The 27,937-nt window shown below is 46.0% G+C and overlaps 1 protein-coding gene across 2 annotated transcripts; it reads right to left on the bottom strand.

Moving 5' to 3' along the window:
* Positions 1 to 14,598: 14,598 nt before the first annotated feature.
* On the bottom strand, positions 14,599 to 27,602 carry zgc:136971 (S9 family peptidase). 2 transcript variants are annotated; one of them, XM_064923299.1, is made up of 22 exons: positions 27,517 to 27,602; positions 27,114 to 27,246; positions 26,468 to 26,600; positions 26,205 to 26,292; positions 26,015 to 26,090; positions 25,688 to 25,839; positions 25,357 to 25,491; positions 25,067 to 25,158; positions 24,905 to 24,942; positions 24,658 to 24,779; positions 23,444 to 23,504; positions 23,182 to 23,276; positions 23,047 to 23,098; positions 22,849 to 22,937; positions 17,610 to 17,745; positions 17,430 to 17,513; positions 17,127 to 17,207; positions 16,957 to 17,045; positions 16,588 to 16,796; positions 16,259 to 16,361; positions 16,060 to 16,166; positions 14,599 to 14,884 (listed from the first exon to the last, which is right to left on the bottom strand). In XM_064923299.1, exons 1-22 carry the CDS (start codon positions 27,526 to 27,528, stop codon positions 14,776 to 14,778), a joined length of 2,196 nt encoding a protein of 731 aa, XP_064779371.1. In that variant the 5' UTR covers positions 27,529 to 27,602; the 3' UTR covers positions 14,599 to 14,775. The 2 variants fall into 2 exon arrangements, with proteins under 2 accessions (XP_064779371.1, XP_064779372.1); XM_064923300.1 differs by lacking the exon at positions 27,114 to 27,246.
* Between the last annotated feature and the right edge of the window lie 335 nt (positions 27,603 to 27,937).

The raw sequence follows: 27,937 nt of genomic DNA, 5'->3' as shown, positions 1-27,937 counted from the left end.
TCCCTCCTGAATCCTCCTCCCCCTCCCCCCCTCCTCCCTCTCTGCAGATGACTTCGTCAACCATTTTGAAAAGAAGGTCGATGACATCCGATCCTCGTTTGCTAAGTCAAACGACACCGCTGGTTCTGCTCACACTGCCCTACCCTGTGCTCTGACCTCTTTCTCCCTCTCTCTCCAGATGAAATCTCGCTTCTTGTGACGGCCGGCCGCCCAACAACCTGCCCGCTTGACCCTATCCCCCTCTCTTCTCCAGACCATTTCCGGAGACCTTCTCCCTTACCTCACCTCGCTCATCAACTCATCCCTGACCGCTGGCTACGTCCCTTCCGTCTTCAAGAGAGCGAGAGTTGCACCCCTTCTGAAAAAACCTACACTCGATCCCTCCGATGTCAACAACTACAGACCAGTATCCCTTCTTTCTTTTCTCTCCAAAACTCTTGAACGTGCCGTCCTTGGCCAGCTCTCCCGCTATCTCTCTCAGAATGACCTTCTTGATCCAAATCAGTCAGGTTTCAAGACTAGTCATTCAACTGAGACTGCTCTTCTCTGTATCACGGAGGCGCTCCGCACTGCTAAAGCTAACTCTCTCTCCTCTGCTCTCATCCTTCTAGACCTATCGGCTGCCTTCGATACTGTGAACCATCAGATCCTCCTCTCCACCCTCTCCGAGTTGGGCATCTCCGGCGCGGCCCACGCTTGGATTGCGTCCTACCTGACAGGTCGCTCCTACCAGGTGGCGTGGCGAGAATCTGTCTCCTCGCCACGCGCTCTCACCACTGGGGTCCCCCAGGGCTCTGTTCTAGGCCCTCTCCTATTCTCGCTATACACCAAGTCACTTGGCTCTGTCATCACCTCACATGGTCTCTCCTATCATTGCTATGCAGACGACACACAATTAATCTTCTCCTTTCCCCCTTCTGATGACCAGGTGGCGAATCGCATCTCTGCATGTCTGGCAGACATATCAGTGTGGATGACGGATCACCACCTCAAGCTGAACCTCGACAAGACGGAGCTGCTCCTCCTCCCGGGGAAGGACTGCCCGTTCCATGATCTCGCCATCACGGTTGACAACTCCATTGTGTCCTCCTCCCAGAGCGCTAAGAACCTTGGCGTGATCCTGGACAACACCCTGTCGTTCTCAACTAACATCAAGGCGGTGGCCCGTTCCTGTAGGTTCATGCTCTACAACATCCGCAGAGTACGACCCTGCCTCACACAGGAAGCGGCGCAGGTCCTAATCCAGGCACTTGTCATCTCCCGTCTGGATTACTGCAACTCGCTGTTGGCTGGGCTCCCTGCCTGTGCCATTAAACCCCTACAACTCATCCAGAACGCCGCAGCCCGTCTGGTGTTCAACCTTCCCAAGTTCTCTCACGTCACCCCGCTCCTCCGCTCTCTCCACTGGCTTCCAGTTGAAGCTCGCATCCGCTACAAGACCATGGTGCTTGCCTACGGAGCTGTGAGGGGAACGGCACCCCAGTACCTCCAGGCTCTGATCAGGCCCTACACCCAAACAAGGGCACTGCGTTCATCCACCTCTGGCCTGCTCGCCTCCCTACCACTGAGGAAGTACAGTTCCCGCTCAGCCCAGTCAAAACTGTTTGCTGCTCTGGCCCCCCAATGGTGGAACAAACTCCCTCACGACGCCAGGACAGCGGAGTCAATCACCACCTTCCGGAGACACCTGAAACACCACCTCTTCAAGGAATACCTAGGATAGGATAAAGTAATCCTTCTCACCCCCCCCCTTAAATGATTTAGATGCACTATTGTAAAGTGGCTGTTCCACTGGATGTCAGAAGGTGAATTCACCAATTTGTAAGTCGCTCTGGATAAGAGCGTCTGCTAAATGACTTAAATGTAAATGTAAATGTTTTGCTAAATTACAGCCTTATTCTAAAATGGATTACATACACTGCTCAAAAAAATAAAGGGAACACTAAAATAACACATCCTAGATCTCAATGAATGAAATATTCTTAGTAAATACTTTTTTCTTTACATAGTTGAATGTGATGACAACGAAATCACACACATTATCAATGGAAATCAAATTTATCAACCCATGGAGGTCTGGATTTGGAGTCACACTCAAAATTAAAGTGGGAAAACCACACTACAGGCTGATCCAACTTTGATGTAATGTCCTTAAAACAAGTCAAAATGAGGCTCAGTAGTGTGTGTGGCCTCCACGTGCCTGTATGACCTCCCTACAACGCCTGGGCATGCTCCTGATGAGGTGGAGGATGGTCTCCTGAGGGATCTCCTCCCAGACCTGGACTAAAGCATCCGCCAACTCCTGGACAGTCTGTGGTGCAACGTGGCGTTGGTGGATGGAGCGAGACATGATGTCCCAGATGTGCTCAATTGGATTCAGGTCTGGGGAACGGGCGGGCCAGTCCATAGCATCAATGCCTTCCTCTTGCAGGAACTGCTGACACACTCCAGCCACATGAGGTCTAGCATTGTCTTGCCTTCGAGGGAACCCAGGGCCAACCGCACCAGCATATGGTCTCACAAGGGGTCTGAGGATCTCATCTCGGTACCTAATGGCAGTCAGGCTACCTCTGGCGAGCACATGGAGGGCTGTTCGGCCCCCAAAGAACTGCCACCCCACACCATGACTGACCCACCGCCAAACCGGTCATGCTGGAGGATGTTGCAGGCAGCAGAACATTCTCCACGGCGTCTCCAGGCTATCACGTCGGTCACATGTGCTCAGTGTGAACCTGCTTTCATCTGTGAAGAGCACAGGGCGCCAGTGGCGAATTTGCCAATCTTGGTGTTCTCTGGCAAATGCCAAACGTCCTGCACGGTGTTGGGCTGTAAGCACAACCCCCACCTGTGGACGTCGGGCCCTCATACCACCCTCATGGAGTCTGTTTCTGACCGCTTGAGCAGACACATGCACATTTGTGGCCTGTTGGAGGTCATTTTGCAGGGCTCTGGCAGTGCTCCTCCTTGCACAAAGGTGGAGGTAGCGGTCCTGCTGCTGGGTTGTTGCACTCCTACGGCCTCCTCCACATCTCGTGATGTACTGGCCTGTCTCCTGGTAGCACCTCCATGTTCTGGACACTATGCTGACAGACACAGCAAACCTTCTTGCCACAGCTCGCATTGATGTACCATCCTGGATGAGCTGCACTACCTGAGCCACTTGTGTGGGTTGTCGACTCCGTCTCATGCTACCACTAGAGTGAAAGCACCGCCAGCATTCAAAAAAGACCAAAACATCAGTCGGGAAGCATAGGAACTGAGAAGTGGCCTGTGGTTATCACCTGCAGAACCACTCCTTTATTGCGGGTGTCTTGCTAATTGCCTATAATTTCCACCTGTTGTCTATTCCATTTGCACAACAGCATGTTAAATTTATTGTCAATCAGTGTTGCTTCCTAAGTGGACAGTTTGATTTCACAGAAGTGTGATTGACTTGGGAGTTACATTGTGTTGTTTAAGTGTTCCCTTGATTTTTTTGAGCAGTGTAGTATTTTCTCCTCATCAATCTACACAAAATACCCCATAATGACAAAGCAAAAACAGGTTTTTAGAAATATCTGGAAAAAAATGAAATATTACATTTCGTAAGTATTCAGAGACTTTACTCAGTGCTTTGTTGAAGCACCTTGGGAAGTGATTACAAGTCTTCTTGGGTGTGACGCTACAAGCTTGGCACACCTGTATTTAGGGAATTTCTCTCATTCTTCTCTGCAGATCCTCTCGAGCTCTGTCAGGTTGGATGGGGAGCATCTCTGCACAGCTATTTTAGGTCTCTCCAGAGATGTTCGATGGTGTTCAATTCTGGGCTCTGGCTGGAACACTCAATGACATTCAGAGACTTGTCCTGAAGCCACTCCTGCATTGTCTTGGCTGTGTTCTTAGGGTTGTTGTCTTGTTGGAAGGTCAACCGTGGCCCCAGTCTGTGGTCCTGAGCGCTCTGGAGCAGGTTTTCATCAAGGATCTCTCTGTCTTTGCGCCGTTCATCTTTCCCTCGATCCTGACTAGTCTCCCAGTCCCTGTCGCTGAAAAACATCCCCAGAGCATGATGCTGCCACCACCATGCTTCACCGTAGGGATGATTCCAGGTTTCTCCAGACGTGACGGTTCAATCTTAGTTTAATCAGACCAAAGAATATTGTTTTTCATGGGCTGAGAGTCCTTAGGTGCCTTTTGGCAAACTCCATTTGCCTTTTACCCAGGAGGGACTTCCACCTGGCCAACCAAAAAGGCTATATTGGTGGAGTGCTGCAGAGATGGTTGTCCTTCTGGAAGGTTCTCCCATCTCCACAGAGGAACTCTGGAGCTCTGTCAGAGTGACCATCAGGTTCTTGGTCACCTCCCTGACCAAGGCCAGCTATAGCTATAGCAATTATGGAGGTCACTGTGTTCTTGGGGACCTTCAATACTGCAGAAATGTTTTGGTACCCTTCCCCAGATCTGTGCCTCAACACAATCCTGTCTCGGAGCTCTACGGACAATTCCTTCGACTTCACGGCTTGGTTTTTGCTCTGACATGCACTGTCAACTGTGGGACCTTATATAGACAGGTGTGTGCTTTTCCAAATCATGTCCAAACAAGTGAATTTACTACAAGTGGACTCCAATCAAGTTGTGCAAACATCTCAAGGATGATCAATGGAAACAGGTTGCACCTGAGCTCAATTTCGAGTCTCATAGCAAAGGCTCTGAATACTTATGTAAAATAAGGTATTTCTGTTATTTTTAATACATTTGCAAAATATCTAAAAACCTGTTTTCTCTTTCTCGTCATTTCTCGTCATTATAGGGTATTGTGTGTAGATTGATGAGGGAAAATGTAGATTTAATCCATTTTAGAATAAGGCTGTAACGTAACAAAATGTGGAAAACGTGAAGGGGTCTGAAGGGGTCATCCCAAGCCAAACAAATCGAATCCCAAATAACCATTAACAGCTGAAAAATGCTTATGTACAGTAATTATGGAAAGAGAGGAAGTAATAAGAGGAGCAAGAGAGAGAGAGAGAAAGGAGAGAGAGAGATGAAAAGGTAGTGGGCGAGTGAGAGAAGAAATGAGAGATTTCTGGGCACCAGGCCGTGGTGAGGGAGCCAGAGTTAAAACACAGCTCATCTCACATCTGAGCCCTGCAGCCGGCCTGAATTAAAGGCCATTAATGAAATCAAGACAAGAAAAATAATCAACTACTGCATATAATTACACAGAGTCCTTCCTGTTATAGTGCTGAACTGGCCTCCAACATAAAGAACAGTGGATCAGTGTTCTTATTAAACCTCTTCTGTTTGTTTTAACCCCGCGTGGCTCATTAAGGCCCAATGCTGAGTGATGGCTATCAGTTAGCTGTGTTGGTCAGACCCAGAATAACAAGACTCCTCCTCAAATCTACTGACGGAAACCTGGAAAGCAGCACAAACATTACAGACAGGGGAAGGGATCTTCCTAAAAGTCAGAGATGATGTGCAGTGTGTGTGTGTGTGTGTGTGTGTCTCACACACACACACACACACACACACACACACACACACACACACACACACACACACACACACACACACACACACACACACACACACACACACACACACACACACACACACACACACACACACACACACACACACACACACACCAGCCCCCAGTCTAAACTTGTCAGGGATACCTCAGGCTCTTTTAAACATTTTTCTAACTTGATTCCCTGACCTGGAGACCTGGCCGTGACGAGAGAATGCACACAGCAAACCAAACCAGATCTGCTTCTCCCAGGGTTCTATTTAAGGTTCTGGCCCTGTATCGATGGGCGATCACGTTACCCGGGTTTGTTATGGAGGGTTCTTTTCGGATTCCCACTTGGCACCACAACCCCAAGACCCGCGTCGCTCTCAGCACCTACTTTTACAAAACACCCCGCTGCTGAAAGGAAATGTCAATTGTGTGTGTTGACAAAATATGCATGCTTATTTTCTTTCTCTGGTAAGTACAGTACTTCCCTGGAAAGAGGGAAAGAGAGGGATGGGTTGAAGGGGAGCCTCTGCACATTTCATGTGAAGTGAGGATGCTCTTAGAGGCGTGAGAGGGGGAAATTGGGAACCCTCTTTCCCTAGGGTTTGGTGTGAGAGATTGCCTCCCCCACTGGTAATGTACTCATGTGCATTGAGACACAGTCCAAGTGGCGACACATTACCAACCAAAGGGTCTTCTCAAGTGTGTGTGTGTGTGTGGGGGGGGGGGCTGACTGACTGTCAGAGTATGTATGGTTGGATAAATGAGGTGAGTGGAGTTAGCACTCAAGGTATAGCACCGATAATAATGGAGTTAACTACAGCTGTTTCCCATACCACTGTTTCCTATTCCCCTGCTAGCCTCAGTCTCTCACCCAGATACCCACACACACGCCTTCTCGTAATTACTGTCACTGTTGTACATGAGGAATAAAAAACATTCCGCATGAGCATTTTGTTTTCTCCATCCACTGTTTCCTCACGCATGACCAATCTCTATAACAATTTCCAGTACGCTCCATGCGTGAGAAATGCACAAGTCCACCACAGCAGTTGTAATTCATAAACTCATCCACATCAACAAGTGTGAAGGGTCAAGGTTCAAACTCTGTTCTTATTTCCCCTCTTTTTCCCACTTCCAAAATATAACTGCTGTTTACTGAGTATTCGGCCCACCACCTTACTGGTGGGAGAGGACCAGTGTTAATCCCCATACGCTGACAGTTTGAAGGGAGGAAAGTGTCAGACAATCTGTGCATTCCAGCTCAACGTTTTCAACACTTCCCTACGGAACACGAGCCACTGGCCACAGACGTCGGTTCAATATCTAGTTTTGATTTACATTTGGTTGAGTTGTCAACTACGGTGAATTCAAGAGAGAGAGAGAGAGTAGAGTACAGTAGACTATATGATTACAGACATTGACCCTTTCTCTCTCGGCTCATTCACTGTCAAGCCACTAACATCTCTGTCTGATCACAGCCAAATTACGTTGTTCCTCAAAAGGACAGACATGGAAACAACCACACATTCACAGCCCAGTAAGCTGTACAACATCAGACATTCACAGCCCAGTAAGCTGTACAACATCAGACATTCACAGCCCAGTAAGCTGTACAACATCAGACATTCACAGTCCAGTAAGCTGTACAACATCAGACATTCACAGCCCAGTAAGCTGTACAACATCAGACATTCACAGCACATTCAGCTGTACAACATCAGACATTCACAGCACATTCAGCTGTACAACATCAGACATTCACAGCCCAGTCAGCTGTACAACATCAGACATTCACAGCACATTCAGCTGTACAACATCAGACATCACAGTCCAGTAAGCTGTACAACATCAGACATTCACAGCCCAGTAAGCTGTACAACTTCAGACATTCACAGTCCAGTAAGCTGTACAACATCAGACATTCACAGCCCAGTAAGCTGTACAACATCAGACATTCACAGCCCAGTAAGCTGTACAACATCAGACATTCACAGCACAGTAAGCTGTACAACATCAGACATTCACAGCCCAGTAAGCTGTACAACATCAGACATTCACAGCCCAGTAAGCTGTACAACATCAGACATTCACAGCACATTCAGCTGTACAACATCAGACATTCACAGCCCAGTAAGCTGTACAACATCAGACATTCACAGCCCAGTAAGCTGTACAACATCAGACATTCACAGCCCAGTAAGCTGTACAACATCAGACATTCACAGCCCAGTAAGCTGTACAACATCAGACATTCACAGCCCAGTAAGCTGTACAACATCAGACATTCACAGCCCAGTAAGCTGTACAACATCAGACATTCACAGCACATTCAGCTGTACAACATCAGACATTCATACAGATGGGTTCAAAACAGCACAGAAGATACCAGAAAGCAACCTGGAACCAAAATGTCCAAACACTCTGAGAAAACGTTCTGGATACCACATTCACTCACAGTAAAGAAGGCATCAATCTAGCAGTAAAAAACATCAACCATAAACGGCAAAAGAAGCACAACTGAAATTGATAAAAAAACAAAAGAAAAAAGACCACAGATGACAACTGGTTTGACGCAGATTGTAAAATTATAAGGAAAAGACTTAGAACACAATCCAACCAAAAGCACAGAGACCCACATAATGGTGAATTTAACCTTCATTACTGTGAGACTTTAAAACTATAGACATACACTCAGAACTAAAAAAGCACAGTACAACAGCAGGCAGCTGACACTAATTGAGGTGTCCATAAACACAGACAACTTGTGGCAAAATTGTAAAAAAAAACGTAAAACATCGAAACAAGAGGAATTAGCGATACAAAATGGTGACATATGGACAACCCATTTTAAAACATTTTAAAACACAACACCGTTCAAATTGACACAAACGCAGAACAACGCCAAATACAGGCTCAGTGAGCACAGCCTTGCCATTGAGAAGGGTAAGACACAGGAAAACCTGGCTCCCTGTAGAGGAAAGGCTGTGCAACCATTCTGCATTTCCTGACAAAATGTCAAAAATATAAAACAATTAGAGAGTGTCATTTCCCCAAATGTGGAACCCTTATTCAAGGTTTCAAAGACCTCTCTGATGGCTACCCGTCCTGTTGGGGGAGGACGCAGAGAGCTGTGGGTTGGCAGCGCACTACATTGCTGCCTGCCATAAGTTGAGGGACAGTGTCTGACAGACCAATCAACCTGCACATGTACTCTACTGTATGCTTATTGTTATTGTTAAATGTATGGTTATTTTGACCCTTGGTTATTGTTGTTACCGTTGTCCCGTTGACAATTTTGATTCTCATTTTTATATTGTAAATATCCCAAATAAGCGTTTGGCAATATGTACATTGTTACGTCATGCCAATAAAGCGAATTTAATATAATTTGAGAGGGACAGAGAGAGAGAAAGAAAAAGACAGAGAAAGAGAGAGCGAGAGAGAGGGGGGGGAGTGAGAGAGAGTGAGAGAGAGAGAGAGAGAGAGAAGGATATTGCAAAGATTAAAGAATAGAGAGCTCAACTGCATTCCCTCTGGTTGTGACCTGAGTAACAAACTGATCTCTCAACCAGAGGTTGCCTGTGACAGGGAACAGTATATGTAATGGTATATGTTTCTGTTGAATTACTCGATGAATTACTGCATTCATGTTTTTGACTGTTTCTCACTCTCTCCTCTCGTCTCCCCTTTCTCTCTCTCTCTCCTCATCCAGTTTTTGCATGTGGAGAAAGTTATGTAAATGAAACCTCTCCCTTAATATGCAGAAAACATGCATGAATGTGTGACGGCCAAGCACAATGGAGATATGTGTTTTTATGGGATGAATGGAGTGAATGAATCAATGAATCAATGAATCAATCAATCTCCTCTGAGGATGCTGAGGGCCCAAGGATTAAGAAGGAACCAGAGGGGTCTCTTTGAGGCGAGACCTGCAACCCACAGTGGGGCACTGAGGGCTGGGGAGGTGGATGAGACATGAGCTTCAGGACAGCAGAGCGTTACGGAAGGCAACCAGGCGCCACGGAAAACCTCCCCACACAATGCAGAGGGCAGGCCAGGGTCAAGTAGAACTCAAGTCCCTGGTTGTGACCAGGCCTGTGGGTGTCTCTGACCCTCTTCTCTGGGCCTGGGGAGGTCCTGGGAGCGGACAGGCTGTCTCTCTCAGCAGACCCTTTCTCTCCTTCAGCCAGAGGTCTTCATCGCTCCTCCAGGATCCAATCAGGGTTCTGAAAGTGGGGCCTCGCCAAAATGAACACAGTTTTCACACGTGGTTGCTCTACATTGAGTTATATGACAACTCATGCTGAGATACCCATTACGTCACCATGCGATATTGCTCTCTACAGCACTTCATCACCTTTACTGACAGTTCAGCTTTTGTCGCTGTATGTTGGCCTGTGATCGTAATACGGTTATTGAGCAGGGAGTGTCTGACAGACCAATCAACCTGCACATGTACTCTACTGTATGCTTATTGTTACTGTGGAATGTATGGTTATTTTGACCCTTGGTTATTGTTGTTACTGTTGTCCCGTTGACAATTCTGATTCTTATTATTTACATATTGTAAATATCCAAATATCTACATTGTTACGTCATGCCAATGAAGCAAATTGAATTGAATTGAAGAGAGAGAGAGAGAGAGAGAGAGAGAGAGAGAGAGAGAGAGAGAGAGAGAGAGAGAGAGAGAAAGAGAGAGAAAGAGAGAGAAAGAGAGAGAAAGAGAGGTACGTGACCCATTATTGACCTACTGAACACAAAGCTGAGAATCTCTCATTCTCCGTCTGGAAATTCTTAACACATGACTCTTATATGATCCTTATACCTATCCTCTATGTCCCTCAGATGAAAGATGCTACATTCAGGTCAGAGGAAACACAACTACCGTGAGGCTGGCACTCACTGGTCACTGGTCATGCTGACCACCTGGTGACCCTGGTCAGCTAGACCAAAGTCTGCGTGGGTTCACAGGCATCCTGTTTATGTATGACCTTTGACCTCACAGTGGGTAAGGCCTTAGATGTGTGGATGAGCTACAGGGAGCTGGTCAAAGGTCCAGTCTTCACAGAGCAGTGCAATGAACCTGAATTAAACTGGGTAGCTGCTGCCCAGTTCCCATCACACTGGCTTTTAAGGCTTTACGGTCACACAGGCCCTTCGGTGAAGCCCACTCTCCCAGACACACACACACAGGAGTGTCTGACTCTACAGTATCTCTGACAGCGGGGTTTGGTGTATAAGTAGAGAATACAATGGAACAGATTACTGTGGTGTGGAGTTGTGTAGGGAGACCCTGTTGTCATTTCCACAGATTTCTGCCCAGCTAGCATATAACATTCTGTGAACTATATGTTTCTTAGGTGGGACTTTCAGTACATTTCCTACAGGCTTCCTCATGATTGTATTTCAGGTCATGCTCTCAAATTGTTCCCGAGAACATTAAGAAACAAACATTTTCTGTGTGAATTTCAGTACTTCAGCATACTGTTTTCTGCAGGATTCATCAAGGTTCTAGTTAAATTCATGTACTCGGAACGTTCAGAGAACGTTAATAAACAATGTTCTCCTGTGTGAATTTCAGTACGTCAGCATACTGTTTTCTGCAGGTTTCCCCATGGTTCTAGTCAAAGTCATGTTCTCAGAACATTAAGACAACGTTCCATAAAAACCACAAGAAAACACTAGTAAGAATCTTCTACATCCTCATAGTTGTGTTCAGGTGTGTTGGCCGCGCTCACTAATTGGCCACACCTGATCTTAATGAGTGCGTGTTTCCTTTGAAATGGGGTCTATTTGAATTGACTAAAACGAACAGCTTAGTATGAATAAAAATATAAAAAACACAGAATGCTAGCTGTGTCCTGGTGGCACAGTGGACTAATTCCATGAATAGAAAACAGAAAGTAATAGGTTCAAATCTCACTGCCTCAATACAAAAAGCGTTTGCATGATTAATCCAAAAAAGTTGTTCCCACAATTTCCAAGGAACCAAATGTGTTAACTGGGTACAGACTAAGATTCTGATAAACAATGAGTAACAGGTAGGGAGGTACACAAACAGACACTATGACATCAACACGTGACACACAACAGACAATACGGAAACAGCCCTCACACAGGCCACAGGCCACCATTGAAATACAGAACCGTAACACAAAGGCCAATGTATAACAGATGGTTCACAGAACCAATGGGAATCCAAAAACGTTGTTGCCACAATTTCCAAGGAACCAAATGTTAACTGGGTACAGACTAAGATTCTGATAAACAATGAGTAACAGGTAGGGAGTACACAAACAGACACTATTCAACACGTGACACACAACAGACAATACGGAAACAGCCCTCACACAGGCCACAGGCCACCATTGAAATACAGAACCGTAACACAAAGGCCAATGTATAACAGAGCCATATTTCTACAGATCGGCCCACTTCTCTCGCTCTGTGCCACTGGGTCCACTCCCCCCCCCCCGACAGTGCCTGTGTTTCCTTCCGCCTGCCTCTCTCTCTCTCTACTGGGATCTGATCTTATGTTTTAGCCATCAGGGTACTACTGTTACCTCTCTGCTCAGTATTGACGCCAGCCAACATCAACAGCAGAGGTGAGGACACGATGATGACTTAGCCATGCTGCCATGGTCAAAGATAGAGTCGTCTCAGCCAACAGCACCACCACCCACTACTGCTCTCTGGTGGTGGATACCAGAACTGCACTGCACTCCACAGGATGGTAAATTGAGATCCGGTTGGATAGATCAGATTAACTAGAACCACATGTTTACAGATGACCATGAAATATGGTTAAGCGATGGGGGCTTGGGTTCAACCCATCATAAATTATAGTAATCTAGAGGTATTGCCGTTTTAGCCCTACAGTAACAGAAACATATTCAAATAAATTTGTCATGAGGAAAATTTAAAACAGGATTACATTTTTGAAACTGCATTTTTTTCCCCTATCCTCAGATTCTGTCTCACATTGTTTTGGGTTCTTTTCAATCTCACCAAAGGAGGGCTGAAGTATTGGATTCTGCACCATCGTCCTGAAAGAGACTACTTTACCATGGAGAGATGGTCAGTTCTACCTTCATACAGAGTGTGAATGGTATCTATGAAGGTGTGGTTGTGTCCCCTGTGTATGTTACGTTATCTGTAGAGGTGCCACTGTTCCCTTGTGGGAGTGAGTGTTGTCTGAACATGGCAGGTATATGTTTTTGTCTGCAGTTGACTATGGTGTCTTGCAGTGTTGGGGAGTAGGGAACTAAATTCAGTAGTTAATTACTAGTTGTGCCATGTAGTGGTGGAGCTAACTAACTACCGAAGCAAACCTATTTTTTTTAATCAAAAAATAAAATATGCAATAATTGTTTATTTTTCGGCATCAGGCCTGCCGGTAACACTTTACTTGATACCTAGTCATAACTTGTCATAAGCTGTTATAACACGATCATGACACATTTAGACCGGTTGTGCCATATATTGCATGTCAGGCCTGTTGTGTGTCAAACTCACAAAACCTACCACACAAGGCAAAACATTATTTATTGACTATATTAAATTGTAATTGTCAGACATGTACCTACCCTAAAGCTCAGTTGCTGATGACCAGGATGACTGCAGGAGCAGGACAAGACACTCTTTTTGACTGACGTTTGATAGAGGACATGTACCTGATAGGCCTATCAGGCTTATATGATTCTGATGGTCACAAGGCTTCTTGACAGTGTAATAGAGTGTATTTTCTTAGTCCAAGTCAAGTGACACAGGATGGTCAATATGCTTCACGAAAGTGTCAGTTACTTTCCTACAAGCTGAATTAAAATGAGAGAAAAAAAAATCAAGAATTCATGACAAAGGATTTAACAAACTTTCAAATGAAAAGAAACTTCTTGGCAGGGAGAAAACCAATTTGAATAAATGTGGATTGAAACTTAGGTGTCAGTAAAAGCCACAATACAATGTCACACCAGGTGTAAACATATTGGTCATATGACAAGTTATATCAGATGTTATGACATGACACCGATTGTCAAGTAAAGTGTTTACTGATCTGCCTAATTCTCACTTGAAACAGAGTTTAATAGAATAAATTACATTATTTTAACATACGACCACAAAGTGATCAGTCTTGCAATTTGTAGTCTGTGTTCATATGAAAATTGGAAAATGTCAGAGAAATTTGGATGCAGTGAACTACCCAGCTAGCACATAACGTTCTGAGAACCATATGTTTCTTAGCGCTTGGTGAGAACGTGGTTTATTTGCACACAACATTCTGGGAGTGGTGCAGGATAGTTGCTTGGCTTTTGAACATTCTCAGCACATTTAAGGGACTTCACAAAAGAAAACGTCATTACTTTAATAGAACGTTCCCTAAAAGGTCAAACAAGGTCACATTTTAGGTCATGTTATAGGAACGTTCTCCAACTGGTCTGACATTGGTAATGTTCTCGAATAGTTCAGAGAATCCTGAGAAACTGTAAATTTCAGTGTAATGTTTCCTACAGGTTTCCTCGTGGTTCTATGTAAAGTCCAAGAACATTAAGAAAACTTTCCATAAAAACCACAAGGAAACTTTAGTAACGTTCAGGTGTGTTGGCTGTGCCGACTAATTGGCTACACCTAATCTTAATGTGTGTTTGTTTCCTTTGAAATGGGGTTTGTTTGAATAGACAAATGAAAAGCCTCGTATGAGTTAAAAAAAAAACGACACGCTAGCTCCATTCTGGTTGTGCAGTAGACTAATTCCATGGATAGGAAACAGATCATAGGTTTGAATCTCACTGACGCTATGTCACAATAAAGAAATGTCTTAGCATGATTAATGCCTAAGTAAATTCAGTTCCAAGGGTCCCATCTGTGCTTGGAATTAAAAACGGTTAAATCAGCTATGTCTCGCTTCAGTATAACTTAATGTCTTCCAGTGTAATGGGTAGCACGGCAAACTAGATTTTTAGAGAAGCTTCCCCAACACTGGTGTTTTGGATGCTTTCCAGATAAATCCACAGGAATCTCACATCTGCAGTTCAGTAAATCATCCATTGCCTCATGAAGCTCACGGAAGGTTGTGCACAATTTACAATCAACGCAAAAGGATGTCATTTTTCAACAAAACATTTATTGCTGGCGTAACATGTTGCAACCATAGAAAACCAACACCAGAAGAACCTGGTAACAACTGAAATGTACAAAGGGAGTGCAGTACACACACACGTGTGGCTGTCTTAATTCCACAGTTCTTCTTTGTGCGTGTCCCCAGTCATACCAGTAGAGGCTCAGTGCAGGTGGAGGTGCTGCTGGAACCAAAGCACCACGTTGAGAAAGCAGTCAGCCTGAGTGTCCACACGAGCCAGAGAGTGGGCATCCTCCGCAAACCAAAGCAACCTGCAAGGGGAGAAGCACAGTTGTATTTATGAGCGGACAATGTAGGAAAACAAAAACAACAAATGTCTTCTTGAACAAGTTCAGGTAGTCCCGCCCTGTTTCAGTTTGTTTTGCTTCCGTCGGGTACCTAACAAACACGGCCCAGAGTTCACACAGGTCAACGAACCGTCTAATAACGTTGCTAAACTAGGACGGCGCTGCATAGCTGCCGTCTTACAGGCTCCTGACCAAATTCTGCTATTTTGTGTGGGTTTTTCCTCCACGGAGCTTAAACTTCATTTGTACATAAATGTTTCCATCGTCATTTCCTGTGACGGAAAAAAAGCTTCTGGACATCAGAACAGCAATCACTGACCTCGATTCGGATATAGATTTCTACTTCGACGAGTCGGCAGCTCTGGTTGTTGACCCCGGACCTGATCCCCGGGACTCGAAAGTAAAAGCAGTGGCGAAAGAGCGGCGGCGTCATGATTAGGCTATGTCGGCGCGCATCTAGACCGCCATTGCCGTCTGTTTTGTTTGGCGAACGTACGATCACTAGAGAACAAACTAGACAAGCTCTGTGGGCGACTATACTTTCAACGGGACCTGAAGAACTGCAATATCCTATATGTCGAGGAGTCTTGGCAAGATCAGAAGGCAGCTGAGAGGGGTAGGAGGAGTGTCAACAATAGCTGGTGCACAAACTCTAATTTTAAGGAAGTCTCAAGTTTTTGGTCACCTGAGATCAAATACCTCATGATAAGCTGCAGACCACACTATGTACCAAGAGAGTTCTCATCTACAGTACCAGTCTAAAGTTTGGACACACTCAGTCAAGGGTTTCTTTATTTTTTACTACATTATAGAATAGTGAAGACATCAAAACTATGAAATCATATAGTAACCAAAAAAGTGTTAAATGAAAATATATTTTATATTTGAGATTCTTAAGAGTAGCCACCCTTTGCCTCGATGCCAGCTTTACACTCTTGGCATTCTCTCAACCAGCTTCATGAGGTAGTCACCCAGAATGCATTTCAATTAACAGGTGTGCCTTGTTAAAAGTTAATTTGGGGAATTTCTTTCCTTCTTAATGCGTTTGAGCCAAATTAAGTACTGTGTTATTCTATAGTAATCTGTAGTTATTTTTTCATGTGCGCAGGATGATGGATAATATAACAAGCGGTTGTCACCTGACTGGGGAGCCCCTGCTCTTCAGAGAGCGGTACAGCTCCAAACCTTGGTGAGGGGACACTCTCCTGTCTTTACCCCCCAGCATCAGGAGCACTGGGGACTTGATCTGGACACCGACAGAGGAAACCAAATGATATGCTTTTCTCATTGACAGCTTATAAGGGAGCTTGCTTGTATTTGTGTGCATGAACATCAAACCTGAGGTGCGTAAGATATGGGGGATTTCTGGAGCATGGTGGTGAGAGCCTCTGGGGTGGGCAGCTGGTCATAAGAGTACTGCAGCCCCACACAAGAGTAACGCCTAGGAGAGGTAGAGGGAGACAAAGGACAACTATCCATCAACCAACCAATTAATCACATTGTAAAAATAACCATTTAAAAAAATACAAGTACTTGCAAATACAGTCTTAAATATGCAGTGCACACACTTTCCATCCCCCAACTAGTGCACTTTAATTAGTGTTTTACAGTCTCCACTCTCCAGTCCTATACACTGATAGACAGGGACAGAGAGAGTCAAGTCTCACCAGTCCACGATGTCACTGGTTCCCAGTAAAGTGGCAGCGTTGATGACTGGATTCCTGACGGCACACGCCTTGTAGAAATCTGGGTACTGGCCAATCAGGTGGCAGGCCAGGAAGCCCCCGTGGGACCCGCCCATCACCACCACTTTATCAGGGTCAAGGGTTAAGAGCTTCTCAGCAGTTTGGTCGGCAAGGGCAGTTAGTACAGCCCTCTGGGAATGATAGTTAGGTTGAGGTTAGTTGCACAAGATGTGTTAGTAGTATTGAGTTAGAATACAAAATTTGCAACCTGACTGGCACCGTGGGTTGAGAAACACAGTTGTATTGAAGGCTCTGGCTGTAGATATTTTCAGCTGAGAGCTCACTCGGTACCTGCACATCCTTGACGTCTTGGCTCCCAATGTTACCGGCCAGAGAGAGGATGCTGTCCTGGCCAAAGCCAGTGGAACCCCGGTAATTCACTACAACAGTGAGAGAAACAATATTCTATCAGTGGATAACAGTGTGTGGGTGTGAGCCAAGGAGGAAGTCCACTATCTTACCCATGAGTACAGCAAAGCCCAGTTTGACCAGGACTGCTGTAGTGACATTCCACTCTGCAAAGAACTGGGAGTGCGGCCCGCCTGGGAAAGAACACAAATAAGCTTCAGTGAGTCCGCCGTGAGCTCTTTCATAGATCAGTTCTCATATACATAAAAGCGTCTCAGAATAAGAATGCCGATCTAGGATCAGATTTTATACAAATTAAATATACAGCGAAGACTTGATCCTAGACCAGCGCTCCTACTACGAGACGCTTTATGAATATGGCCCCAGGATCTAGATTGTCCAGAGGTTTCTCTCACCATGGATAAACACCACCAGAGGGACCTTGGTGCGTGACGGAAGGTGGTTTGACGTAACCAGCAGGGCCCCGAAGTCTAGGCCAGCTGCATAAGAGACACACAACTTAATATTATTGTTTTTTTCTCAAGGACATAGTTATGGCAACCAGACAAGTTCTAAACTACTATTGACTGACTCACAGTACTCTGGGTTCTCCTCCTGGGGCGTAGGGAGGATGTCCAGAACATTGACGATGGCGCCACGTAGACACGACTCACCCAGTGGGTCCCAGGACACCTCCCCCTCCCCCCCAGCCAACGGAAGAAAAGCCACTGCCTGCAATTACACAATGTGTATATGATAATGTACTGCAACGGTACAGGGGGTAACCTCAGTGCGGTACAGGGGGTAACCTCAGTGCGGTACAGGGGGTAACCTCAGTGCGGTACAGGGGGTAACCTCAGTGCGGTACAGGGGGTAACCTCAGTGCGGTACAGGGGGTAACCTCAGTGCGGTACAGGGGGTAACCTCAGTGCGGTACAGGGGGTAACCTCAGGGGGGTAACCTCAGTGTGGTACAGGGGGTAACCTCAGTGTACAGGGGTAACCTCAGGGGGGTAACCTCAGTGTGGTACAGGGGGTAACCTCAGTGTGGTACAGGGGGTAACCTCAGTGTGGTACAGTGGGTACAGGGGTAACCTCAGTGTGGTACAGGGGGGTAACCTCAGTGTGGTACAGGGGGGTAACCTCAGTGTGGTACAGGGGGGTAACCTCAGTGTGGTACAGGGGGGTAACCTCAGTGTGGTACAGGGGGTAACCTCAGTGCGGTACAGGGGGTAACCTCAGTGCGGTACAGGGGGTAACCTCAGTGTGGTACAGGGGGTAACCTCAGTGTGGTACAGGGGGTAACCTCAGTGTGGTACAGGGGGTAACCTCAGTGTGGTACAGGGGGGTAACCTCAGTGTGGTACAGGGGGGTAACCTCAGTGTGGTACAGGGGGTAACCTCAGTGTGGTACAGGGGGTAACCTCAGTGTGGTACAGGGGGTAACCTCAGTGTTTCCCACAAGCACATGGAATAGCTAACCAAATATAAAAAAAGTAACCAGGTGGGATCACCCAGGCCAGGTGGTTAATCATTTTCTGGGAAACAAGCTCCATTTTGGTGTCCTCTAATACATTCTAATGCCTTGATTCCAGCCGAAATAATCAAATGATTGAATACTTTTGATTTTTTTTCTGGTATTGTGTTTAAAATTAAAATGACTGAAATGTATGAATCCAGTGTATTGTTCGTTTTTATTAAATATAGTCTAGGCTTAGATGATCAGGACTAGTTTTTTTAAGTAAGCAATCAAACCTTTATAAAACATTTATCCAGTCTTCTCTTGAGATTAAAATAATTTTACTGCAAGATATGAATTGCCACAATGTTTGTTCTTCAAATGGTATTTTATTAAGACAAGATAAGACAAAAAAAACTACCAGTATGCAAAAGATGAAGCCAAATGAACTCTTACCGATGCGCTTCGGGAGACTACTGACAAGTCACTCACTTTAACGTCACTGTCTGGCAAGTCCTGATCGAGTTCATATCGAAAATACAAAACGAGATCTTTAGTTTACTTGTCCCAATGCGATACCATGGACGTACAACGTAGTTGTATGATTTATGAAATGGTAAGGATATGAGATTTACTTTTTTTCAGGTTAGACAACTTTCATGAGTCAAGCTTGTTTGTCAATCAAATCACAGTTCTGCGCTACCAAGCAACAGAGCAGTAAATGCTCAGAGTGAAACTGAAAAAACAAAAGGACTTCTTTTATTGTCCAGCCAAATTAATTGTAGGCAGATCATTGGAGATGTGGTTGTCTTACTAAGAGGTCATTTTTTTATTTACATTGACATGATCTTTGACCCTAGATGGCAGTTACTGCCTTCTTGCTTGATACAGCAAAATGAAATGCCTTTCCATGACGATTTTGTTACACACAAACATGTGTTCCCTAGTTGCGCCTTGATTGGCTGTGTTCTGTCACTCACGGGGACATTCGGTCACGGCAAAATCTACAGGTAGAGTTTGAAAACTCAAGCCCCTTGGGTGCTGTCATAGGCTGCATTCCGAACACTTAAAAGACACATCCTTTCCCCTCAACTCTCAGATTAAGTGGACACTTCTGATGACGTATCATGACGAGCATACACTTGCAGAGCAAGGTGCGAGGGAGGAAGGAATGATTTTTCCTTGACCAGATATTCATCACTCATTTATCCTGCGATGATTGTTTTAAGTCACCGGTGGCTTTTGGGTGCTTTATATGCCCTACAGTCAATGAGTGCAAGTCTATTTATATTAACTATATATTTATTAATATACGCTAACTGTATGATAGCTAGCGTTAGCCTGCCTAGCTGGAACTTTGAAGGAACATTTTTTAATTCTACAATTTCCAAAAGCTAACCAAACAAAAACATATTTATGAGACGTGTTTGTGTATTAGCAGCACAATTTCTAACTTATTTACATTTGTTTTTACTTACTGTTGACTCCATATTGACCTTGAGGTTTTACGTTTTGGCTGACCTTTCTTATCAGATGTTCAATAATCGCGAACTGAATTATGGCGTGTTACAGGACCCGAAGTGAACATAATTGCACAACCGCAAATTCCATTAAAAACATGGGCTGAGGGGCGTACGTTGGAAACTTCCCTTGCTTGGCTGATCATTTGGACCGACGACCTACATGGCCGCAGGGATTCCCCCAAGGGCATAAGGCGAGGGTAAGTGGATGAGAGAGTATTTTGTTTGAAACGCATCCATTGAGTTACATTAGCAGTGCCCATCCAAGAAGGCTCAAGGTCGTAATGTGATTTGACGTCATTTTATCTACCGTAGCTTTAATTGTACTGACCATGTCAACGTCATACATTCAGTCATCATGAATTAAGTCGACAATCTACTGGCAAATCGTTGTCATATGAAGAGAAATGACGACAAAACTTATCGGTGCTCGGCGGCCGTTGGACATCAACATTACACACCAAGTTGGAAATCGCTAACTCGCTAATTCAACAATGAGTGATTTGGAAGGAATCAGTGGCTAACTGCAAACGTTGCAAAGCAATTACTAGCCTGCTATTCAGTGGAGCGGGTGTTTAAAGGGATAAACATTGAACACGATGGACCAGAAAAGGTTGAATACATTAGCCGTGCGGTCTATCCAGCATGACTTCTGCAGCATTCAAAACAACTGGAAACTCGGAAATCTCAAGACACATTTATTTAAGCAAGTCAGCCATATCAGCTATTATTTTTTTAAAGGCAGCAAATGTGGCTGAAAGAATGGTTTCGCTGCCAGACAAGGCTCCGCTGATAGCCAGGTGTAGCACTGATAAGGATTCACTCTGGCGCTGAAAAAACAGCTCTATAGCTGGGACAGCTTTATGTAGGTCTTAGCCGTTGTGGGCACTGTTGGTCACCGTTATAGTGCAATTAAATGTACCGTTTAGTGTTGTGTAGTGGCTTTGCTAACATGCACCGAAAAATAAAAACCTTGGAGGGGGAGTTTGTCCCACCAAGATGTACATGCTAAAATGGCCATGGAGCACAAGAAAATAAATTAATGTGCCAGAAAATAATGTACTAAGTGGATTTCGACTCATCATTACCACATTATATGGGACGTGCAAATTGACACAGACGATGAAGGAGCATCATGCTCTCTCAGAGGAGCTACAGAAAGATGGGCTCATTGTGATGGCTGGCACAGAATTTATGGAACGGTATCAAACATATGGAAACCACATGTTTGACTCTGTTCCATTTCAGCCATTACAATGTTCCCATCCTCCTGTAGCTCCTGCCACCATTCTCCTCTGTGCTCAATCCCTCAGTGTAAAACAATGTGACTGCAAGCACAGCGTACACAACACACACCCAGGAGGTAGAGAGGTGGGACGGACAGCAGACTGTCAAACCAGCAGCGTCTCCCTGTCATCACTCACTGACTGACACGCGCTATAAGATGCATATCATTAATTTTAGTGGGAGATGGCTCGGTGGACTTCCTTTCCCCCAGACTTGTGAATTGTAAAAAGTAGCACAGTTAATTTAAGTGGACCATTGTATAGGTGTATCCTGAATGCCCAGAGCTCTGTATAGGTGTATCCTGAATGCCCAGAGCTCTGTATAGGGGTAACCTGAATGCCCAGAGCTCTGTATAGGGGTAACCTGAATGCCCAGAGCTCTGTATAGGGGTAACCTGAATGCCCAGAGCTCTGTATAGGGGTAACCTGAATGCCCAGAGCTCTGTATAGGGGTAACCTGAATGCCCAGAGCTCTGTATAGGGGTAACCTGAATGCCCAGAGCTCTGTATAGGGGTAACCTGAATGCCCAGAGCTCTGTATAGGGGTAACCTGAATGCCCAGAGCTCTGTATAGGGGTAACCTGAATTCCCAGACCGTTGTATAGGCGTAACCTGAATGCCCAGAGCTCTGTATAGGGGTAACCTGAATGGCCAGAGCTCTGTATAGGGGTAACCTGAATGCCCAGAGCTCTGTATAGGGGTAACCTGAATGGCCAGAGCTCTGTATAGGGGTAACCTGAATGGCCAGAGCTCTGTATAGGGGTAACCTGAATGCCCAGAGCTCTGTATAGGGGTAACCTGAATGCCCAGAGCTCTGTATAGGGGTAACCTGAATGCCCAGAGCTCTGTATAGGGGTAACCTGAATGCCCAGAGCTCTGTATAGGGGTAACCTGAATGCCCAGAGCTCTGTATAGGGGTAACCTGAATGCCCAGAGCTCTGTATAGGGGTAACCTGAATGCCCAGAGCTCTGTATAGGGTAACCTGAATGCCCAGAGCTCTGTATAGGGGTAACCTGAATTCCCAGACCGTTGTATAGGCGTAACCTGAATGGCCAGAGCTCTGTATAGGGGTAACCTGAATGGCCAGAGCTCTGTATAGGGGTAACCTGAATGCCCAGAGCCCATAGGGGTAACCTGAAGCTCTGTATAGGGGTAACCTGAATGCCCAGAGCTCTGTATAGGGGTAACCTGAATGCCCAGAGCTCTGTATAGGGGTAACCTGAATGCCCAGAGCTCTGTATAGGGGTAACCTGAATGCCCAGAGCTCTGTATAGGGGTAACCTGAATGCCCAGAGCTCTGTATAGGGGTAACCTGAATGCCCAGAGCTCTGTATAGGCGTAACCTGAATGCCCAGAGCTCTGTATAGGGGTAACCTGAATGACCAGACCGTTGTATAGGCGTAACCTGAATGCCCAGAGCTCTGTATAGGGGTAACCTAAATGACCAGACCGTTGTATAGGCGTAACCTGAATGCCCAGAGCTCTGTATAGGGGTAACCTGAATAACCAGAGTGTATAGTGGTAACCCGAATGACAGGAGCGATATATGAATGACCACAATACTGTATTACCAGGCGTGGGGCCTCGTTCAGATGGGAACAGTGGACCACCATCAGGTTATTCTGGATGGTGAGCAGCTTCCAGCTCCCAAATTTCTCAGCTGAGGGGAGAGAGAATGATTGAACGGTTTGCTACAGTTTGGACTAGTTTTAGTTTGAGAGGCTCGAGATTAAACCTAACAGACTAATAATCATAAAAGGAGAGCTTACGGTCAGAGATGCGGGTTATTCTCCTAGTGGTTCTGTCCACTACAAAGAGGTCCTGGGAGAGAGGGAGAGATTGGAAAGTGAGATCTTAGAGTACAAAGTTATTTGCGTCCGCTTGTGTGCATGTTTACACTATACCCTCCAGTTCCTCCGGGCGCTACTGAAGACCACTCTCTGGCTGTCTGATGCCCAGCAACGAGGTGGCAGAGCCTCGTACAGCCCAGCAAACTCATCTAGGGACAGACAAGGGGGAGGCCATAGGAACAGGAGGGAGAGGGATTGATAGATTGGTCCGGGGAAGGAAATGGGTGAGAAGCAAGAGACGGAAAGTGCAGTAGGAATGAGGTGCCATTCTATGTCAACTTCAAACTGTTGCGTTAAAGTTACTCAATTTCTGTACCTTTCTTTGGCCTATTGACTACGTCCACCAGCAACGAGATATTCCTCATCTCCAGGTCATACTGTGGACAGAGAGAAGGTACGGATATAACAGTATAATAGTGCAGAGTACCACCAGCTAAGCATAAACAGCACTTCCCACTGACCTCCAGACCATCCTTGCTTCTTTCTGATAGGGAGATAACAGTTCCTTCATGAAGGGGCTGGGAGCGGGGGTCTGGAGGTAACGCTGAGGACTAGGGGCAAGGCTGGGAGTGGGGGTCTGAGGTAACGTTGAGGACTCGGGGCAAGGCTGGGAGCGGGGGTCTGGAGGTAACGTTGAGGACTAGGGGCAAGGCTGGGAGTGGGGGTCTGAGGTAACGTTGAGGACTAGGGGCAAGGCTGGGAGGGGAAGGGTCTGGAGGTAACGCTGAGGACTAGGGGCAAGGCTGGGAGCGGGGGTCTGGAGGTAACGTTGAGGACTCGGGGCAAGGCTGGGAGTGGGGGTCTGGAGGTAACGCTGAGGACTAGGGGCAAGGCTGGGAGTGGGGGTCTGGAGGTAACGTTGAGGACTAGGGGCAAGGCTGGGAGTGGGGGTCTGGAGGTAACGTTGAGGACTAGGGGCAAGGCTGGGAGCGGGGGTCTGGAGGTAACGCTGAGGACTAGGGGCAAGGCTGGGAGTGGGGGTCTGGAGGTAACGCTGAGGACTAGGGGAAAGGCTGGGAGCGGGGGTCTGGAGGTAACGCTGAGGACTAGGGGAAAGGCTGGGAGCGGGGGTCTGGAGGTAACGCTGAGGACTAGGGGCAAGGCTGGGAGGGGAAGGGTCTGGAGGTAACGTTGAGGACTAGGGGCAAGGCTGGGAGTGGGGGTCTGGAGGTAACGTTGAGGACTAGGGGCAAGGCTGGGAGTGGGGGTCTGGAGGTAACGCTGAGGACTAGGGGGGGCAAGGCTGGGAGCGGGGGTCTGGAGGTAACGCTGAGGACTAGGGGCAAGGCTGGGAGCGGGGGTCTGGAGGTAACGCTGAGGACTAGGGGCAAGGCTGGGAGCAGGGGTCTGGAGGTAACGCTGAGGACTAGGGGCAAGGCTGGGAGGGGAAGGGTCTGGAGGTAACGCTGAGGACTAGGGGCAAGGCTGGGAGCGGGGGTCTGGAGGTAACGCTGAGGACTAGGGGCAAGGCTGGGAGGGGAAGGGACTGGACTGGGGTCTGGGAGTTGGGAGGCTGGGCTGGGGACTCACCTGCTGCATGGTGAGACACTGGCTGTGGGGGCCAAACACCTGTCCCTCCAGGTACACCAGGTAGCGTCCATCTGGGCTCAGACGGGGGGACGAGACGGAGCTGGTGTCCCCAGACAGACACTCTGTGTAAGGATAGACAAAGGGTTGAAGGTTTGAGAGGAAAGATAAGCTTTGTTGTTAATTCACTACGAATTAACAAGTTGTTTACCGTGACAATGAACCAATCAAGAACACATAAAATACTCACCACAGTTTCCTTCCAGGTCCAGACAAAACAGAGCTGACCTGAAACCAGATATTTTCATTTGAGTCTTTCTAAAATAACACACGGGCATCTCTTGATCAGTCTATTACTCTGGAATATTGATTAGTGCGATGACGTAAACAGACTACACAGGCTGCTCCTTACCTCCTATTGGAGCAGAACCTCAGGCCCAGTCTGAAGGGCTCGTGCCACCAGCCCACAAAAAAAACACACTCACCATCATGGGCCCAGAGAGCCTGTGTTAACCAGACAGACAATCAGCATGACAACAAGTACTGTACATTACATGGCATAACATGATATTACATAGACTTACATGATTACAAGACATGTGACTGGTGATCCTTCCAGTGAAGTTGCAAATACCATATGATGTTCTGCTAATACCTTCATGGGTGGGGTGTGTGTGTGTGTGAGGCCCTGTTCATGCTCACCTGGCCTGGGGAAACATGTGAAGGCACACCCTGCAGCACTGTTACCGTGCCCTTGGCCACGTCGGCCACACACAGCACTGGGACACTTTTACTGGTCAAGCCTTCCCCCCAGTCCTCCCAGTACATACTCCTGTCCTGATGCACAACAGGGGAAAGGAAGGGTGTTGAAGCCATGAAAATACAACACACACTGGATCATGTTTACGCAACATAGCAGCCATCCTAAGAGCACTTCCAGAACCACCCGAATGTCACAGACTGCATCCAACTGAACGTATGGCTAAATATACAAAGACAATGAATAGAGGAGTGAGCAGGGTGTTTCGGATACCTTCTCAGAAGGGCTTCCCAAGGGTCTTGCTGTTGACTCTCCAGCTGATGGGCTGGAGGCTGAAGTGTATGACTCTCCTATAGACCTTTTCCCCTCGGCTACATACAGCAGCCTGCTCTCACATGTAGACCAGGCCAGGCAGCCAAACTGAGCTGCATATAAACAGACGGCGAACAAGAGACAAAGACAGACCGACATGGAGAGAGTGACTGGCTGGAGAATTCAAGCAAATGGCCCTGATTAGGTCCACAGTGGGAAAACGTCTAGGATCAGACAGAATACTCAGAGCACCGTAGGCATTAAAACCACCCAAGAAAAGGCCTTTACCATCCTCATACACTCTCCCATGTTTGTTGAGAGCTGTGAGATGGATGATCTTTTTTAAGCTGCTGTTGCTCCACACCTGAAAATGAACAGACCCTATAAAAGTTCAAGCAAACCAGTACGCACCGTATCCAGATGGGTGAAGGAATTTAGCCCAATGATGACCGACACAGCAAGACCACTCCATCCTTACCTCTAGGAACTGTTGTCCAGCAAACTGACCGCTGGTTTCCCGGACAACCGCCTTCAGATCTCCAGACAGGGAATAGGAACTCAGCAATCTATTTGAGCAGAAAGGAAGAAAGCATGGAAAATGGCAGCTTAGAGAAAGGACCCATCGTACCTTTAAATAAATACCTACAATACACAAATCTTACACACATTACATCATCAACACCAGACACTGGGATGGAGAATGAGTGGTGGGGGAGTTAATCTGCCCGTCTGTCTACTTACTCGCCGTGTAAAAGGCTGCAGGGGCTTGGTGGTTGGATGTCTATGTCAGTCTCTTTACTGTAGTTTTGAATCAGTGTCCATTGCTGGGCATAGTGCAGTCTGGCTCCCCGGAAGGTCTCACTCTGACTCCACTCTGATAGGTGTAGGCAAAGGAGAGGTTAATAACTTTTATTTTTTTATCAATACATTTAAAAAAGTAATTCAAACTATTTTTTCCAACCAAGCAAACATAATAGCATACGTGCAATCAAATTTAAAATAATAAAAATTAACACTTCCAGGTTTATGGCACAGACACAAAGATGAGTTCTCTATGTAACTCTAAGGTAGCAGCAGAGACTTAAGAGGAAGCGAGAAACCCCACACCCTAATTGTTTCTGGTTACATTACAGTCAGTCATTGTAAATAAGAATTTGTTCTTCACTGACTTGCCTAGTTAAATAAAATGTTCAATTTTTAAAAAAAATACGCCCTTTCAGTTTGTTAACCAACTCAGAAGCAGAAGAAAATTGACGACTTCAAAATGGTGATGGCCTCAGGCGCTACCGGTGGGCTCACAGACACCATAGCGGGACAGTTGCAACGTTGCGATCTCTATACATCTCTATGTGTGTGTGTGTGTGTGTGTGTGTGCGCAGTGTCTCACCTGCAATTAAAGTGAAACTCGTGCCGTTTAATAGTGCCATGTAGTCATTCGCCGTCACGAAGGCAGAAATAGGGGTGGGATACCCACTATATTCACGGTACAAAGTGCTGATAGCATCGGGTTCCATTTGTGCCTAAGTGCAGTAGCGTTAGTTAGACATGCAGCTGTCAACTGTTTTGGAAACACTTTTACAGTGCATTAGCTAGCTAACTAATCACTTCCATCGATTACAGGTGATATTAAAGCCATGTGATTGCATGCATTCAACAAACATTATGTATCAGCTTCATTTTAAAGGCTAGAGAGACGAATGTTAAGATAAACATAGACGGAACACAAATGTCCATTTTGAGCTAAAGTGGTACTTGTAAAATAAGTAATAATAACAATAGTTGTCTTTTACCAGGAACTCCATGTCGACACGACGGCCGATACCATTTCATACAGGGGCTGATGGAAGAGACCAAACGCAAGGCGGCAGCAGCAACACATTTTGTAGGATTTCACAAAGGAAGTGATTAATGGCGCCTTGGGATTTCACCCCAACTCTGACGTCACAACAACAACTCTGGTCCAAAGAATCCCAGATAGCACGAACCATAAAAAATAATAAAAAATCTCCTGCCCCATCCAATCCTACAGTGATACATAAACTAAGCAAAAAAAGAAAAGAAACGTCCCTTTTTCAGAACCCTGTCTTTCAAAGATAATTCGTAAAAATCCAAATAACTTTACAGATTTTCACAGATCTTCATTGTAAAGGGTTTAAACACTGTTTCCCATGCTTGTTCAATGAACCATAAACAATTAATGAACATGCACCT

Source organism: Oncorhynchus masou, chromosome 18 (assembly GCF_036934945.1).
Source record: "Oncorhynchus masou masou isolate Uvic2021 chromosome 18, UVic_Omas_1.1, whole genome shotgun sequence".
Classification (NCBI taxonomy): domain Eukaryota; kingdom Metazoa; phylum Chordata; class Actinopteri; order Salmoniformes; family Salmonidae; genus Oncorhynchus; species Oncorhynchus masou.
This window is presented reverse-complemented; position numbering and strand designations above follow the sequence as displayed.

Bases quoted from the DNA above. Each gene is read 5' to 3' on its own strand.
- zgc:136971 (XM_064923299.1), bottom strand. The intron at 26,293-26,467 runs GTAAGTAGACAG...CTGCTCAAATAG, and splicing joins TGCAGCCTTTTACACGGCGA to ATTGCTGAGTTCCTATTCCC. The intron at 24,780-24,904 runs GTGAGTATTTTA...ATCCTTACACAG, and splicing joins GGACCTGGAAGGAAACTGTG to AGTGTCTGTCTGGGGACACC.